The 19,172-nt window shown below is 44.4% G+C and overlaps 1 protein-coding gene across 1 annotated transcript; it reads left to right on the forward strand.

The window, feature by feature from the left end:
* The first annotated feature begins 383 nt into the window (after positions 1–383).
* Positions 384–18,996, forward strand: Psmd5 (proteasome 26S subunit, non-ATPase 5). Its single transcript, XM_036184780.1, has 10 exons — positions 384–603; positions 4,323–4,467; positions 5,318–5,431; positions 5,766–5,894; positions 7,874–7,983; positions 8,401–8,543; positions 11,381–11,572; positions 13,933–14,042; positions 16,079–16,219; positions 18,321–18,996. Exons 1-10 carry the CDS (start codon positions 431–433, stop codon positions 18,576–18,578), a joined length of 1,515 nt encoding a protein of 504 aa, XP_036040673.1. The 5' UTR covers positions 384–430; the 3' UTR covers positions 18,579–18,996.
* The last annotated feature ends 176 nt before the right edge of the window (positions 18,997–19,172 follow it).

The raw sequence follows: 19,172 nt of genomic DNA on the forward strand, positions 1-19,172 counted from the left end.
TTCAGAGCCTGGGCCAGGCCCTCTATCGCCTGCTCCTCCACTCCAGCACTAATGCGGTGTCCATCCTTTGGATGATTCATCACGCACAGAATCTTGAAGATGCGGAAACCTTCTGTACAGTCGCCCCAAACGTCTCTTAATCAAGCTTCCCGCCGGCTGACAGATGTCAAAACAGGGCCGCATCACGTCCAGTTCTCAGGAGCCGAGGCCTTTGAGGAGACCATGCACGACGCTCGTGATTCCCCGCGCGTCGTCCCGGCCCCGCCGTCCCAGCGGCAAAGGGGCGGGCACCGCTCTGAGCAAATCCCCGAAGACCTCGCTTCGCGAGACTTGACAGATTCGTGGGCGGCTACGCCCCCTCAGATCTCGCGAGACTCGGAGAAGGGCTCCGAGATCCTGGTAGGTGGGCGGGCAGACTGGAGCCAGCAAGATGGCGTTGCAGGCTGTGGCGCTCCTGAGGGAGGTGGCCCGGCTGGAGGCGCCGCTGGAGGAGCTGCGTGCGCTGCAGTCCGTGGTGCACGCTGTGCCGCTCCACGAGCTTCGCGAGCAGGCGGCGGAGTTACGCCTCGGCCCGCTCTTCTCCTTGCTTGACGGGAACAGTCGGTGAGAGAACGCCGGGGCTGGGGAGACGGCTGGGTAGGCATGGCTGCAGTGGTTTTTCGGAGGAAAGTGAAGGTTGTCCAATTGCAAAAACTCCACAACCCTGCGTTGACCAGGCATTGACGGCTCACCTCTTTAAAAGGGATCTGGTGCTGGAAGTGTGGCGGGATCCATCGCATGCCTTTTAATTTCAGCCTCCGATGTATGAAGAAGGCTTGTGTGCTTGTATTACAGTGTACGGTATACAGAGGGGTAGTCATAGCAGTGCTGAGACAGCAAAAAACTAGAAACACCCAAATTAAGGGTGTAAATTGTAGCTGCGTTACGCAGCTATTTGAATTGTAAGCTGGGGGGTGGTGGTGCACGCCTTTGATCCCAGCACTCCGGAGGCAGAGCCAGGCGGATCTCTGTGAGTTCCTGTCTCAAAAAAAAAACCCCAAAAAACAACAAAATTGAATTGTGTATGTGAAAATGTTGAATAAAAAATGAAATTGCAGGATTGGGGATTTAGCTCAGTGGTAGAACGCTTGCCTAGCAAGCGCAAGGCCCTGGGTTCGATCCTCAGCTCAAAAAAAAAAAAGAAATTGCAAAGCTTAAGATCCCGTTGTGTGTTAGGCAAGAGTAAACTGCATAACACAGGATTACCTGTCAAAACTATTAATATGGAACCTGCAGTTAAAATGTTAGGGTAGCAACTTTTGATTTAAAATGCATCTATAGTATTAAATTAAAACCATCTTGTATTTAGTAGTTTCATCATCTAATGGATTTTTTTTATGTGAGCCAGAATTTAAGTGACTCTTTAATTTGAAAAGTGAGCTCTTTGATCAACGCTGAATGCTTACAGAGGGCTTTCTTACCTCTCTTATCCTACCTCCAGTATAAGCTCTCATGCTCCTCTTCTGGCTAGGCCTATTGAGTTGATTTTAACCATCATTTTTTAAATGGTTATTTTCCTTTTCCGACCTGTCATACCCTGCACCCAGAGTTAATGTTCAGGTCAGTTGGCTTGGCCATGGTCACCCTTGCCTACAGTGTGAAATCATGACTCTATGGTTTGGCATTTGGGCTCTTCCTGGTATATTTCCAGTTGTCTAGTCTTGGACACTTTCTCCCATGGCTAGTCTGTTCCACATATCATGTAGCACCATTAACGTCCTCCAGCATGGCTTGCACCTTCCTAACGTCATCCATCGTCACTCATACCAGTACTTCCAACTGAACATCCTCTTCTGGTCCATGCTCTGTGAAGGCCCGGCTGAAATGCCATCCCTCTAAAAAGTCTTCTCCGTTATTCCAGCTGCAAGTGACTGTCCCTCAGACATTTTAACGGGTATTCACTTGGTCTCGTGACTCTGCACACGCTTCCTTTGTTATAGTTCTTTGTCTGTCTTTGGGGGTTAAAAGATCTCTGAAGACAGGAACCATATTTATTTTGTTCATCCCTGCATCTCCTGAAGCACAGTACATAAAATACATGCTGAGTACAAGATGAGGCGTCTGGCCTGGTCCAGCTTTTGGTGCTTGTTTTGGTTTGGTTTTTTGAAATAGGATCTTGCTATCTAGAGCAGTGTGTGTTCAGGGCTCATACCACTCCTAACCATCTTTGCATGTTGAAAGTGAAAAGCCTTTGAAAAATCATACTGCGGATTGGCAACAGACACTGAAATTGGGGAGTTTGAGAGTAAAGTAGGTGGAAAAGACAGTTTGCTACATGCTGTGGTGGTAGTCTAGGAAGCAAATTTCATGCAAGTTTAGAGCTGGATATGTACTCTCCTGTCAGTTGCAATTTGTGGGAGTGGTTCTTCTCTGAATAATTTCCGGCAGTCTCCAAATTACACTACTGTTACCTTGGCTAGACCACGTAAAAGACTATGCAGATTCAGATTCGGATTCTGTTGATGGAAATCTATGATCTTGACACTTTTTGTGAGAGAAATAACACCTAAGATTACTGATACACACCATAGAAGTCTAACAAGAATGGTCCTAATACTGCCTTTATCTTGTTGCAGCTGAGGGTCACATAGGACCTGCAGTTTATACACAATACAGTTTAACCCATCACTGCTTTTTAAAATTCTTTTCATGAGAAAAAGACTGCCCGTGCGCGTGTGCATGCATGCATGTGTGTGGACCTCCAGGGAGTCCATTCTTACCTTCCAACTGTTGAGGCAGGACCTCCCTTGTTCATTTCTGCCACTGCCCTCCCACTCCAAACCAGTGGTTCTCACCTTCCTAATGCTGTGATCCTTTAATACAGTTCCTCGTGGTGTATGACCCCAGGCATAAAATTAATACAAAACTGTAATTTTGCTGCTGTTGTGAATCGTCATGTAAATACCTCTGTTTTCCAGTGGTATGTCTTTCCAAGGGGTCGCAACCCACAGGTTGGGAACCTCTGCTCCAGGCTAGCTGGTCCATGAGCATCTTGCTGATTTCTCTGTCAGGTGCATAGTACTATATCCAACTTTTTCTGTGGATTCAGCAAAGTCATCAGGCTTTGCATAGCAAGTCTTTTCACTGAGCCATCCAGGTTATGTGGGTTCTGGGACTCCCAACTCAGATCCTTATTCTCACTTGGTAAGTGCTTTACCCAGAATCACTGCCCCAGCCCAAGTGTGTTTTTTTTAAGGCTTTTGATTTGTATTCTTGTGGCAGTCTAGGAAAGTTAGGCCAGTTGAAGTCTATACTGGCATCAGACATATGTTAGCTCATTTATTTATGTTGCCTATTAAAAGACAAGTGAACTGTTCTTAGAACAAGATCTGTACCTACAGTGAATAGTCAACAAGTTCAGATGGGTCTACCTTCCTAGTAGCTTTACCTCTTCTCCATCTTGGCTCCTGCTTCGCTGGTTCACGCCTTCATCACCTCCTGCAATCTCTAACCTGCTACAGAGTGGCTCTCTTTCTTCCTCTTCCTGCATGTATTTGTTCTTGTTGTCTCCTTGGCGTTCATGATTGGACCTAGAATTTATACATGCTGAGCATGTGTTCTACCACGGGGTTACATCCCCAATCCCCAGGAGACTTCTGTAAGCTAAATGTCATTGTGCTGATTCTCCACATAAAGCCACTCCATCACTTGGCATTGCTTCTCAGAAAAAGCTACATTTCAAGGATGGCATAAGACTCTCAGCATCTGGCTTCTGTGCATATTTAGTTTTGTTTCTTTCTGTTCTTCTCACCCATTCCCCATCTCTCTACCCCTCCCCTGCTCTGACCCCAGTCATGACATGCTCCATGAGGGTCATCTGCAGTTTTAATATAGTAGTTGATTTATCTGTTCTCTTGTATACTGATACTTCCTGTGCTTGAAACACCTGGCTAAATCATTCATTCCCATTTTTTTTTTTCATAAAACTTGATTCAGCATTACTTCCCCTGGAAGCCTTATCCATACCTTGCAACCTTATTTTCAGTCTCCCATGGCTTCTATACCTAGCTTATACTATTTATCTGTAATTTGTCTATCTGTGTGTGTGTGAGTCTTCTATTAGAATGAGCTTTCCAAGACTAGACAACAGATCCTATCTGTCTCTGTAGCCCCAACACAGGCATTGCAGATAATAGATCCATACTAAATGTCTAATGCGTGATTAGAAACTGCTACTTGGAAGAAACTCTTCAGGAAGAAATTGTCATGGAGCCAAGTTTTAGGTGTTCGGTGCTGTTTGCAGTCTGACATGATGTGAACAAGCTCTGTGGTGTCTCCTTTAGGGAACAGACTGCTTTGTGTGTATCCATTCTGGAGAGGTTGCTCCAAGCTGTGGAACCAGTTCAGTTGGCCAGGAACCTCAGGGTTGACCTACAGAGGGGACTGACTCACCCGGATGATTCTGTCAAAACCCTCACTCTGTCCCAGGTATGGAATTTTAGTAGTAAATGGAAGAAGCAGCCTAGTCGCTGGCTGCCAGCTGTTCATTGAAGTCCTCCGACCTGCTGAGTGTCATGCCATTGCTGTCTGAGTTCACGAGACAAACACTTTGTTTTTTCTTTAAGGAGTACCTAGTCTAAAGAAAATTATTTTGGGGTGTTTAAAGGTTACTTTGCTACATTATATTGTTTTGAAGAAGCCTGAACTCAGTGTAAAGTTCATTAAGCCAACAATGTTGAGATAGTAACTCTGATCCTGGTAGCCAAACCATCATAGCATTTGTGTGAAGTGCTGCTGGGGCCATGCCGGAATGAATGTTGGGCAGCACAGCTGGTTCCCAGTGGACAGTCCGCAGCCTTCCCTTTTCTTCTCTACAGTGTGTACTCAGTTGGGATATGTTTATTCATTGCCCATGTGTGTGCCAAAGACTGTAACAGATGCCTGTCTCCTCTTCAGTTAGTCTTTTTACTGCCCTGAAATTAAAAACTGTACTTCCAGTTTATATTATTTCATTTAAAAATTAAGCTCAGAGAAAGTAATTTATCCAAGGCTTGTGCAACTAAATTTAACTTAATAGGAGTCATAATGTTTTGACTCTCCTGTCTCCTGTCTACACCCAGTGTTCATTGTTCCTTTCCAGTTGAAAGTGTGATTATATGTGTGCATTTGGCTTTACTGAATTTGGGTCATTGTGAATTTGTAGTGATTTGTATAATAGCTGTAATAACTACTTGTAAGATCATTAAACACTAGAAAAATTTGAATATCATGCGTTCACATGTTCTCTTTGGGAAGAGTATCACTTTGCTTGTTTGTTTTATCGTTGTTTTTCTTTTAGATTGGAAGAATTGTTGAAAATTCTGAAGCTGTTACTGAGATTCTGAATAATGCTGAACTGTTAAAACACATTGTTTATTGCATTGGTGGAGAGAATTTATCTGTTGCCAAAGCGGTGAGTGAGTTCACTAGACCTCTCAGCCAGCTGTCTAAGACACTGATCCTAGGGTCTGTGGAGAAGGTTTAGTGGTGATCTGTAGGATGAAGGTAGGATTGAGTCTGCAGCCTTGTGTAAATGATGTCTGATACATAACAGTGAGCCCCTGAGACACGTCTACAGCGTCTGTCAGACTTACGTTGGCTGCTCAGTGGTTTCCAGTTAGAAATTACAGCAGGTAAGATGTGAATGCCTGTGGGAATAGGGTATTTTACGTACTAATTTTAGGCTTAGGAAGTAGGTATAAATTTTCTGTACTTTTCTGACAAGAGATATTTTCTTTCTGTATAAGGCTATCAAATCCCTGTCAAGAATATCACTAACCCAGGCTGGACTGGAAGCTTTATTTGAAAGTAATTTGCTGGATGATTTGAAAAATGTAATGAAAACAAATGATGTCATTCGATACAGGGTGTATGAGGTAAGACTAAAGGCACACTTTCTAATGCTTTCAAAACAATGCAGTAAATGAACAAAGGAGGGCAAGATGGCTCACTTATCACTGAGGTGGCAGCCTGGTATGTGAGACAGTCACAAACCGACTTACAAGACACCGCTGGAAAAGTGCTGTACTGGCAGTGGGGAGAAATGGATTCCTGCCCACCGCTTTTCTGTTGAACCCTGCTAAAAGACCTCACACACACTGTCATTAGTTCCTTTCGTGTTTTTACACTGGTGTGTAGATGTGTGCATGTGGAGGCCAGAGGTCACTGCATCATTCCTCAGGTCTACCTTGTTCTTTGAGATGGGGTCTCATGGGCCTGGAGTCCACTGATCAAGCTAATCTACCTAGCTGGTGAGCTCCAGGGACTTAACTTTGCCTACCCAGCAGTGGAATTATAATTGCATGCCACTGCATGTGTTATTAACGTGGGTCCTCATGCTTGTATCTAAGCACTTTAGTGAGCAAACTATCTTAGCCCCTGTGTCATTGATTAATATAGTAAATGTTGTATGTTGTTAATATTGAGGAAGCAGTTGACCTGAGTCCGCACACATAAGTAAGCGGTCTATCTAAAATGAAACCATGTATAATCTAATTCCCTCACCACATAGAGTTTATCTCCTTCCTGAGGACACTGGCTGTGAGCTTTAGTTTTCCCTTGTCTGTTTCTTCTGCTTCCGGCTCCTTACTGAACTTTTCATTGTTGAGGCCTGCAAAGTCCCACCCCCTGCTTCACGTTCATGCTGTTCTCAGGCGTATTTAGTCTCGTGATTTCAGTTTCCACGTGTGTGATAAGACTCCACACATGAACTTGTAACCCACACCTCTTCTGCGTTAAGACTGCAACCTTCATGCAGCTGCTTGTTCACTGTCGCCTGAATTCCTGGTCTGTGCCATCCATCCTTCCGTCCGTCCATCTCTCTATTCTCTGTTGGGTCCTGGACCTTGAGCTCACCCTTCACAGAGGTTGCTCTCCGTGTCACAAGTCCACTCGCATCAGTTCCACTGGAGCTGTGTCTTCCTCCTTGCTAGGACGGCTGCCGCCATCCTAGACAGGCCTGCCAGTGTCATTTAAGTGCAGTCAGTATTGTTTCCCCAGATTTATATTTCGTTGGTACACTAAATTGTGTGTACTTGTGGTGTACAGCATGATATTTGTAGCATATATAAGAATGATCTTTGGGCCAGTGAAATGGCCTGATGAGTAAAGTCATTTGCTGCCAAGCCTGATGACCTGAATTTGGTCCTCAGAACCTTCCTGGCAGAAGGATGAACCAGCTCTCACAAGTTGTCTTCTGGCCCCAACCTCCCCTCATACATAGTCCCCTCCACAAAATAAAAAACTAAATAAAGATGTGAAAACAAATTCTTGGTTCTACCAGTTCCCTATTTAAACCCTCTCAGTGTTCTCTGCCTTTCATTAAGCTTTCAGACCGTGCTGGTCAAGTGAAGATGTGACAAGACAGATCCGTGGATACATTTGTATTTGTTTTGTTCTGTGGTGCTTAGATACAGGCCTTGTATACATTAGGCAAGTGCTCTCCTACTGAGAGAGAGAGAGAGAGAGAGAGAGAGAGAGAGAGAGAGAGAGAGAGAGAGAGGTGTGTGTGTGTGTGTGTGTGTGTGTGTGTGTGTGTGTGTGTGTCCGTCCGTCCGTCCGTCCATCTGTCCGTCCACGGGCGAGAGCCTGTTTTGAATGACTCATTATGTTTGTTGATGGTGCAAGCTTTTATGCCCTGATTAATGGTTTTTTGGTAGAATTACACATATACCTAGATGCAGTGGACTATCTTCTACCAGAGTAATTTGTTTTATGTTCAATGAAGTTTTCCTAGAAACAGCGTGAATTGTTAAGAACTCAATTACATCTATAGTACATAATTCTGCATTTAACTTAAAATGAGATCTAACAGATTTGGGGCTGTTTTGACCGTTTTTTCTCTCTGTTCTTTCAGCTAATTGTAGAGATTTCTTCTGTGTCATCAGAATCTTTAAATTACTGTGCCACAAGTGGATTGGTGAGCCAGCTCCTGAGAGAGCTGACGGGTGAGGACGTGCTGGTCAGGTGTGTAGACTCAGAGGGCCAGGAAGCAGCTGTGGGACTGAGTGTGGTCTGTGCTGTCAGAGACTGCACAGTTTGTCGCTCGTTATGCCGTGATGCTCTATCAGGTGTGACCAACCCTTGCAAGACGCTTCAGCTGTTCCATGTGCCCGGGTCCTCTGTCCCTGGGCAAGTGTGCTCCTTGCTTATGTTACAGCACCGTCACAGAGAGTAGTGGGTCTCCAGTCAGTGGGTCAGACCTCAGTCCTGAACACCACAGTAACAGGTGATTCCAAAGTTAGGAAAATATTTCTTGTGTCCTCTTCTGAAAAGGAAGCCAGGACATGGGCCTTTCAGATGTGATGAGGAAAATTAAATACAACTTAACCAGTGTGAAAGCAATTTTAAAATGTTCTCCATTTTTGTCTTTTTTGATTTTAGAGCCACCTGTATAGAAATGGTAACATCACTAGCATATAGCCATCATGGACGACAGTACCTTGCTCAGGAAGGGGTCATTGACCAGATAGCTAATATAATTGTTGGAGCGGATTCAGACCCTTTCTCTGGCTTCTATTTGCCAGGTGAGAGCAGCCGAGTTGCATGGGCTTCCGAAGGACAGGGGTTACTTCTTTAGTACTGCCTCCTGTACAAGCCTTCTGCAGCTGTCGGGTACAGTGAAGGGGGCATGGGTCACTGTTGAGTGATTCAGTGAATCCAGCCTGATCAGTAGGATGCACCAGATTACTAAAGTAAGGACAAAAACATACCAGCAGATACTAAAAATGCATTTGATAGAACTTCAACATCCTTTTAGTATGACAACTCAATTATTATGAAAGAAGAAATATGTTTTAAGACAGCACAGGCCATGAGTGATGAATCTGTAGCTGGTGGTGTGCTCAAGTGTGAGAAGTTGAAAACCTTTCCCTTAAGAGCAGGAGCAGCGATAGTGTGAGGACTTCTATTCAGGGTAGTGTGGGAAGTCCTAGACATGTCAGGAAGGGAAAAAACAAAAAGCATCTAAATCCAAGAGGAAGTGAATTATTCCTATTTATAGGTGTGGGGGCGGCATGATCTTACATGCAGAATGCATCATAGATTCCACCAAGGAACTGTCACACCTAAGAGTGGATTCAGTGAAGCTGTAGGATCAGCACAGCATACAAATTCAATAGCCTTCTACACTAACAACGAACTGCCCAGAGCGCTCAAGGAGACACTCCCATTGTGATAGCATCTGAAAGTGCTTGGTGATGAAAACACCATCTTACTCCTGGAAGACACACAGACTAATAGGACAGAACAGAGGGCTTGGGATAGATGCGAATATTTACAGTCATGCCCAAAACATGCTCTGGAAAGGACATTCTCAGTAAGTGATGTTAAAAGAAACCTGGATATTTAAGTGAGGAATGAAGTCAGACCTTATCTCACGCCAGCTCAGCACAGTGTAAGACCTAAGACGTGAGACAGGCTGCGGAGGAGAAAAAAGGTAGTGGGAGAGCCTCGGACTTTGGTCTGGGCCAAGATGGTTTGGGATATGCTTCTCAAAGAACAGAGAATAGAAGGAAAATTAACAAATGTAACTGTTTTATCAAACCGAAAGGCATCTGCTCAAACACTCCCCAGAGGGAACATGCAGTCTGGGATTAGAGGAATATTTGCAAACTAGGAAAGAGTCGGTGTCCAGAATATGAGGGACGCAAACAAGTCGGTAGCAAGAAAACAACCCAGTTAAAAATCAGCAAAGGAGCCAGGCAGTGGGAGCTCATTCTTTTAATCCCAGCACTTGGGAGACAAAGGCAGGTGGATCTCGAAGCCAGCCTGGTCTACAGAACAAGTTCAGGACAGCCAGAGCTACACAGAGAAACCCTGACTCAAAAAACAAAAACTAAACAAACACAAATCAGTGAAAGACCTGAATCAACATTACTCAGAAGAATCTGATCTGCCCAGTAGGTATATGGAAAGATGGTCAGCAGTGCTGCTTATCAGAGACAAGCAAATTTAAACCACTGAGGAGAATTGCTTCATGCATGTTAGAATGACTTGCATCAAAAAAGCTAAAAGCCGGGAGGTGAGGACATGGAACACAGGAAACCATGGACATTGTTGGTGGGAATATAAATTAGTGCAGCCGTGGGAACTGGAAGGTCTTTACGAAAGAATTCGTTCTGCATCCCTTTCGGGTGTGTAGACAGAGGAAGGAAACCAGTGTGCTGAAGCCGTCTGCTCCCTTGCTCACTGCAGCATTTTCAATGGGAACAGTGCCCTTGACGCTTCTCAGAGATGCGCAGATAATATGGACTGTGTACACAATGGAATGCTACGAAGCCTCAAAAATCAGTTGTCATTTGCACACTGATTGAGACTGGAGAACAGTGAGGAATGAAACGTGCTACATGATCTTCTTTACATGTATAATCTAGGAAAAGTTGAACTCAGAAATAGGTTGATGATTACAGGGGAACTAGGGCATGTTTGCATAGCTGTTGGTCAGAACGTTCAGACAAGTACAAGGTGAAGACTGTTAACAGTGTATTCATTCTGTCCTTGAATTTTGCTAATAGATTTCAAGTGTTTTCACCACACACACACACACACACACACACACACAAATATAAGATAATACATATTGTTGATTTGCCTACTATACAGTGCAGATGTATTTCCAGATGTGATATACAGTTTTTTGTTAGTTTAAAAAGCTAATCAGAACCCTTAATGAAGTGGAATCTGTTGACCTAAGGATGATTGCACTATTGATTGATGTTATGGGAACATGGATGCTCTCTAGAGCGTTAGATGGTTTTCTTTAAAAGTTCAGTGAGGCATAAATCAAAATACGAATAATGGCCTTTACTGTGTGTATCAGATCCATGCAGTCTGAAGTGAGATGATAGAGGATTCGCTCCACCCATTTCATTCCAGTCTTTATTGAACACTGTAGTAGCTGGAGGTTTGTGCCCCTTGAGGCAGTGTGCTTTATTTTATTAGTGAATGCACCTGTTTAACAGTTTCTTCCAATAATGTCTTCAAGCTTGCCTTCCTATCGTTGGTATCCATTGGTGTGCACATGTTTTCTCCCTCCCCCTCCCCTCCCCCATTATCACCTCTCTGTCTGTCTGTCTGTCTGTCTCTCTCTCTCTGTCTCTGTCTCTGTCTCTCCCTCTCCTTCCCTGACTATAACTCACTGTATAGACCAGGCTGGCCTTAAATTCACAAATACTCTTCTTTCTCTGCCTCCCAAGCTCCATTGACATCTTGGGGTTTCTATTCTCTCAGAATCACACATCTCATGGGTCTTTTCAGTCTCCCTTTCTGGCCTGCAGTTTATTAATATTCCTGTGGAAACATGGGCCCCCAATTTGTGCTGTCTTGTCCCATATTAAAGTATATTTTTTATAAATATGTTTAGGATTTGTAAAGTTTTTTGGAAACCTGGCTGTCATGGATAGTCCTCAGCAGATCTGTGAACGCTACCCTGTCTTTCTGGAGAAAGTGTTTGAAATGGCAGACAGTCAGGACCCCACCATGATTGGTGTAGCTGTGGACACAGTTGGAATCCTGGGATCCAGTGTTGAAGGGAAGCAGGTTTTACAGAAGACAGGTTGGTATGACTAATCTTGGCTTTTTTAAGATGTGTTTTCATTTCTGGCCAGAATGCAAGGTGCAGGTCCATCTGCGTAGGGATAACTGCTGTAGGACTACTTTCATGGGTGGCCATCTTTAACCCTGTGTGGACTCATCTCTCAGTCTCATGATTACAACTGAAAAGCTGTGGCTTTTACTCCATGCTGTATTTCACACAATGGGGACCAAACAGTATTTACTGTTGGTGCCTGCCTTGACTGCTTTTTATGGCATAGCTCATGTTGTGTCCCAGCTCTATCACTGATGGAGGCTGAATTTCATTCACATCACTTCTCTAGACCTCACTGTCCTCACTTATGAAAACAGTACAACAGCAGCTTCTTCCGGGTTTTGACTATGTCACAAGCACAGAAAGACAGGAAAGACAATTTTGTGTCAAGAGTTTATGTTAAGAAAGATACATGTGTGGTATGTCCTTGAATATCTACTTGCACATCAAATTCCAATACAGGAAACAGCACTATTTTAACGCACTTGTGAAGTGCGTGTTGAAAATTGATGCCCTGCACACCACAGCCCCTACAGTGTTGCATGTGGTATTTCAGTGCCTTCACTGTGGTATCTATCCGCTTCTCAGTCCTGCACAGAGCTGTCCTCCTCCGCTACAGTAGCGAAAGTGCAGGAGTTAAGGGACCCTGAGCTTGTGCAGGCTGGGGCCTCTGACCAGCCCTATTCACGATGCTCACCCTTCCGTAGCAGGTAGAATGGTGTGTTCTGGGTCTGTCACATGATCTCTGAACACATCCCTCTTTTTGTGTTTCAGATTGATAATCACAGTGTGTGGAAGTATAAATTGCCTTTTTCACTTCACTTCCAAAGCAGTATATCCTTAGACCCAATCTTTATATGGTTTATTATACTTTTATGTATTTTATTTTTATGACTATCCTTTTTCTCCTCTCTCTTAAGCCTATGTATCTTTTATATGCACTGTAAACCATTTAGAGGTTTATTCCATCTGACTCTGTCTTATTGTGAATCTATAATCCTTCTCTGACCAGGAGAGATTTTAAATTGTTAAGCTTCATGGCTAGTTCAAAGGTGCAGCCCTGGCTGCTGGCTCCACCTGTCTCAGCTTCCCCACATGGCGGAGGTACGTTTACCACCAGCTCTGGGATCCATGCTCACCGCTAACTCTGGGTAGCAATGAGTCTGTGCCTCCAACAGCAGCGTGTAGCCCAGAAACCTTTTTTTTGGTCTGTCTGTCTTAGCAAAAGCTAAATCCATCACTTAGTGCAGTGTGTGCCTCTGTGTATGCCAGTGGGAATCTTCCATGCTGTGCTTAAGCTCAAAGGCTGCAGCGTCTCTGTGCCACAGCCCTCATGAGAGACACAACTAGGAAGCTGCTCTTGGCTCTGTCTTAGAACCCTTTTTTGTTGTTGTTGTTGTTGCACATATCAAAAATCCATTTTTTAAATATGGATATTTGTTTTTTAATTTTACATATCACCCATGGGTTCCCCTGTCCTTCCCCCTCCCATTCCCGCCTTCGCCTTCCCCCTAGCCCCTCCCCCCCATTCCCATCTCCTCCATGACAAAGACTCCCCCCTTTTTAAAGCTTTCTCAGGTTTTAGGTGGAAAATCTTACCCCATGTTGGGCACCAAATGTTAAGCAGATGTTTCTCGGGTCCTGCCTTGCTCCGAGGTCCAGATGAATCTCTCCTACCCGTGGTTCTGCAGCTATTTATAAAGTAATTACTCAGAGGCTTATATTAATTATAAACTATGTGGCCTATGGCTCAAGCTTCCTTCTAGCTAGCTCTTATAACTTAACTCAACCCATTTCTATTAATCTATGTGTTGCCACGTGGCCATGATGTTACTGGTCTGCTGACATCTTGTTGCTCCTTTAGCAGCAGGCTTGAGTCTCCTCTGACTCCAGCCTCCTTTTTCTTAAAAAAAGATTTATTTATTTATACATACAGTGTTCTGTCTGCATGTGTCCTTGCAGGCCAGAAGAGGGCACCAGATCTCATTACAGATGGTTGTGAGCCACCATGTGGTTGCTGGGATTTGAACTCAGGACCTCTGGAAGAGCAGCCAGGGCTCTTAACCACTGAGCCATCTCTAACCATCCAGCCCAACTCCACCCTTCTTTGTCTCATCTTCAGTTTGAATGTGCCACCTAACCTTATCCTGCCCTGCCATAGGCCATGCAGCTCTATTTATTATCCAATGGGAGCCACACATATTCATGGCTACAGAAAGACGTCCCCCAGCGGTTGTACAGCATCTTAGTGTGGTTAGTAGCATTAACTGTGTCTAAGATGGCTGAAATGGTAGATTTTATGTTTGTGTCACCATTATGCTTCACAGGAACCCGCTTTGAACGCCTCCTCATGGGAATAGGATATCAAGCAAAGAATGCTTCCACAGAGCTAAAAACTAGATGTTTGGATGCGGTCTCTTCTCTTCTGTACTTGTCAGTAAGTAGATGGGAATTATTGAAGGCGGTAGGGCATGTTTGGGGAGGATGAGTCAGTCAGCTTGACACTGGTCAGTTTAAGTTCACATGGGTGTCACGCTTATCACTTTAGTTAAGATGGTAACCTGGTAGAGCACACCTTTAATCCCAGCAACTCAGGAGGGAGGCAGAGGCAGGAGAATCTTTGAGCTCCAGGATAGCCTGGTTTATATACTGAGTTCCTACATAGAGAAACCCTGTCTCAAAAAACAACCAAAAGATGAAAGCCTTCATTATGTGACTAGTTACATGAAAATATTTTAGGGGCATTTTTAATTAATTGTTTGAGAGTTTCATACATGTGTGCATATATTTTGACTGTATTGAACATGTCCCTTCTGTGTCCTCTAGGACCCTCCTCCAACTTCATGTCTGTCATCTTTCTAACCACTGGGTGCAGTTAGTGCTGCCCCTGTGCACAAGGGTATGAGGTCATAACCACACTTGCAGAGACTGTCCCTCCCCTGGCTGCCGCCAGCTGACTATAGCTCTTTGGTTGTCCTGGCTGGCTTAAACTTGTGCAGGTAACCACAGCTGGGTTTGAGTGCCACCACCATGCTCTGTCCAGAAGCCAGCACTTCGCTTCTCCCCAGTTCCAGCTCCTGCGTTCTTTCTGCCCTCTCCTCCACAGTGTTCCCTGAGCGTCAGAAAGTCGGGGTTGACACAGATGTCTTTCTTTAGGCTGAGCTATTAAGTCACTTTCCTGGTAGCCTCTGCACGCTTCGAAAAGAAACAGTCTCTGACCAAGGTTGGAGGCAGCACTGGTCTGAGCATAAACGTGACCAGTTAGCAAACTAGCAATAGTAGGTTCCCTCTAAGACCTAGGGCTTCCTCAGCCGCGAGTTTTTTATTTCATTACTTTATATTATGTGTATGGGTGTTTTCTTGTCTGTGCACGTCTGTGTACCACATGTGTGCAATGCCCTCAGGCCAGGAGAGGCATCAGATCCCCTGGAATTGGAGTTACAAGTAATTATGAGCCTGCATATAGGTGCTGGGAATTGAACTAGGGTCCTCAGAAAGAGCATCTGGTGCTCTTAACCTCTAAGTCATCTCTCCAGCCCTGGCTATGACCTTTTGACGAGATTTGCAGTTCCGAGCATGAATTTTCTTGTGGAGCAGTCTCAAATCCGGGCAGGGGTAGTTATCCTCCTGACAGCCATTGCAGCCTGCACCGTGGACACAGCTTTTCCTCGAAGGTCAGACGGTAGCACTTAGGGCCAGCACTGGGGAGAACACTGACGTCTCTTCTCTCTGGAAACCTGCATAGCACTTTTGGTACTATGGAAGCTAGCCAGCTGAGATGAAGTTTCCTGGTCATCGATTTCTCTAGGTCTTGAAGCAAAGTCTGGGTATCTTCGGGAATAGAGTTAGCAGCTAGTTATGGTGGGCAACCAAGAGCAGTGAGCATAGCTAACCTAGGTAACTCCCAGTTAACTTGTGAAGAGTCACTGAGGATAACCCATTTCTTCTGGGAACTGCATTGTCTACTCATGCAGGACATCACCATTCAAATTCCCGTGGGGGGGGGGGGGCGGGGCTAGCTGCTTCTTTAGTTTTGGTTAGCTTACCCATAACTCCTGCCTCACATCTTATTTATTTATTACTATGCATGAGAGAAGAAGGGATGGGGGAGAGGTGTGTATGTGTGGGCACACATGCCGTAGTACATGTGTGAAGGTCAGAGGACAACTTGGCAAAGTCGATTCTTTCTTCCTACTTTTACATAAAATCCAGGGATTGAACTCAGGCCATCAAGCTTACACAGCAAGTGCTTTTCCCTGCTGAGCCATCTCAACAGCTGGTTACTAACATTTTAAATACAAAGGGGAATAGTAGAACTAAAGAGAGCCCAGAGATTATTTCATCCCCTCCAACAAAAATGGGAACTTTCTGGGCTGGATTTGGGGATGAGTTTTTCAAGGGTTGCTAGCTCTCTGCTGTAGCTGCTAGCCTTCCTCAAGGTGTGTTGTGCACATTTCTCTCTCTGTCTCACAGCCTGAGCAGCAGACTGATGACTTCCTAAGGATGGCGGAATCCTGGTTTTCCTCCTTATCTCGAGACTCCCTGGAGCTCTTTCGTGGCATCAGTAACCAGCCCTTCCCTGAACTACACTGTGCTGCCTTGAAAGTGTTCACAGTAGGTACTCTCTTCTCACGGGTCCTTATGTGACTGCCAGCGCAACATAGAGCACTCAGAATGAGCTAGCTAGCCGCTGTGTACACAGCAGTTCTTGTCCCTGACAGACACTGCAGGGGCCAGTGAGGGAGACACGTGTCTGCAGATTGCCAGTAAAAAGTATCTGCTACTGCTGAGTCACAGATTAGCCCACCTCCTCGACTTTGTCTCTTTTCTGAGTCTTAATTCCTACTGTCCTTTCTGGTACTTAGTTGGCCGGTTTCTGATCTCTGACCTTTGCTGTGCTTTCTGACCTCAACACTCTAATTTTGCTTATTTATTCAAGAAGTAGCTTCAGCACACTGCCTGAGTATACCGCAGAATTAAATGATACTAGCTCTCAAAGTGATACATTCATTCAGCAAACATTGAGTCTCCCTTACCGATAGATCTTGAGTCTTTTCTGAAACTTCCAGTCTATGGAGGGAGCCAGACCATAAATATGGGTAAAGTTGGCTGTAAAATTAGAACTAAGGTGTGGATACACCTGTGCATGCTTTATTTTTATGTTGAAATGTTTATTGATGTTTTCCTTCTTAGCCCTAGCACTTAGCAGTGTACCAGTTGTCCTGGCTAAGTGCCATCACCTTAGTGGTCTTATCACAGGACCCAGGACACACACTAGGCCATGCTGAGAAGGACTGAGGGGAAGACTTTCCAGAGCATGTCTTAAGGAACACAGGTGTCCCTGTCTTCTACGAGGCTGCCAGTTTAGTTCTAAACAGTGAGACTTAAAAGTGCTTTAGGATGCTTCACCTTGGAAACAGCATCTGCATCGATGTCTCATGACCTCAGTTCTGCTCTTCTGACCCTGATTTGGTCGGGGTGGGTGGCTGGTGCTACCTGCCTGAGGAAGAAATGAGGCTGGAAACATACTAAGTATAGTGATGAGCTTTTGCAAAATAGGTAGGTTGCTGACTCACTATTTCAAAATTTGAGAAAGACTGAAAAATAGGAAATTTCAAATCACAAAGTTTTGCCTTATTTTTAGCATTGACTCAGTTGGAGTGCACTGCTTCCAGGGTGCTCGGTGTTTGTGTCTTTCCGGATCCATTCAGGGTCCTCTTTGCTGAGTATAACTGTCAAGGGTGCAGAGTTGACAGGCCAGTGCTGATGGTTCTACCACATGCAGTGCAGACCATACCTTAATTAGACTGCAGTGTTACGGTGTCTGCTTTAAAAGAGGCCCTTAGAAAGTCAGCATTCCATTGGCTAGTCACAATGTGTCATTCTCCTGCAAGTGAAGATGTAAGTACATGTTACAAATGATGCTACAGTCAACATTCCCCAAAAGGATTCTCTTGTACACAAGTTTGAGAGTGGCCTTGCGGGGCAGTGGTGCACACCTTTAATCCCAGCACTCAGGAGGCAGAGACAGGTGGATCTCTGGGAGTTCAAGGCTAGCCTGGTCTACAGAGTGAGTTTCAGGACAGGCTCCAAAGCTACAAAGAAACCCTGTCTGAAGCAATGTTGTCTTCTCTGGTTTTGCTCTTTATTTTTGTACCATTTTTAGTGTTGTATGGAAATTGGATCTATGTCAGTGGATCTCAGTCTATGGTCTACCTCTTTGGCAAATCTCTATCTTCAGAAATATTTAATTATGATTCACAACAGCAGCAAAATTATAGTTATGTAGTAGCAACAAACTAATTTTATGGTTAGGGGTCACACAGCATGAGGAACTGTCAAAGGTCGCAGTGTGGGGGAGAGTGAGAACCAGTGCCCTGCATCTTTCATGTGGTAGGTTCACTCAAGCCGTTAGGTGTTCCTTATAAATAATTAAGTCATAAGCTTTTATTGCAGTGAGCCCTAGTTTACTTAACTGGACCCATTATTAGACATTTAAAGCTTTTACAGTGTGATGAACATCTTTGTATATGAAATATAAGATTTGAATTTAAAATTTTAGTATATAAAATTATTTAAAATATTTTTCTCAGGAATGTATTTACTTAAGGTTTGTGCTGCCGTGTGTATTTCGTTAAGTATTGTGTTGTTCCTTTCATGGACTTACCTTCTTAAGGCCTAGGTGAATTGTATTCTCTTTCTGCTTTAATTTCAGGCTATTGCAAACCAGCCCTGGGCTCAGAAGCTTATGTTTAACAGTCCAGGTTTTGTAGAGTTTGTGATGGACCGATCTGTGGAACATGACAGAGCTTCAAAGGACGCCAAATATGAACTGGTAAAAGCACTGGCCACTTCCAAGACGGCAGCAGAGATCTTTGGGAACTCAAATTATGTGAGACTTAGAACCTACCTAAGTGAAGGTCCGTACTACGTGAAACCTGTTGCCACCACAGCAGTGGAGGGAGCAGACTGATTGCTTTCAGTTAGGACAGAAGACCAAGTTTTGACCAGAATTTCTCAAGACATATGATGCCGTCCGTGTTTTAGAGAGCAGGGCCTTCCCTCTTGCGGCGCTATCATGGCGAGTCTGGTGCAGCCTTACATCAGCAATGCTGTTCCTGCTCAAATGCGGTGATGGCGGAGGACACTAGTGCTTTTCTCAGTCCTCTGGCCCAAAGTCTGCTGCCAGGGCAAAGCTTGCTCTCCCAGAATGTTTCCATGGGCACACTTGTGACATCATTGCAAAATAAAATGAAGCCAAAACGATTCTGGCTTCTTTTCACCACGTTTCCTTATCTGACTCAGAATCTGGGGTAGTCCCTGAAAAATAAGTCATTTGGAATCATCGAGTTGTATTATTTGTATACAAGGAATAAATGGTTTCAATAAGATTTCTCGGCCTCTTTTCCTTTGAAAATGAAAAACTAAAAATTGTTTGGGATTGGTACTTTTGCTGTTAGCCAGTTTTACCAAGCTGTGTTACAGGGGAAGGAGGGAGATAAGCCTTAACCAGAACGCTCTCTTAACTGTCATTTTACTGGGTCGTCATTGTGAAGGGTTTGGGGTA

This window comes from Onychomys torridus, chromosome 4 (assembly GCF_903995425.1).
Source record: "Onychomys torridus chromosome 4, mOncTor1.1, whole genome shotgun sequence".
In the NCBI taxonomy this organism is placed as follows: Eukaryota; Metazoa; Chordata; class Mammalia; order Rodentia; family Cricetidae; genus Onychomys; species Onychomys torridus.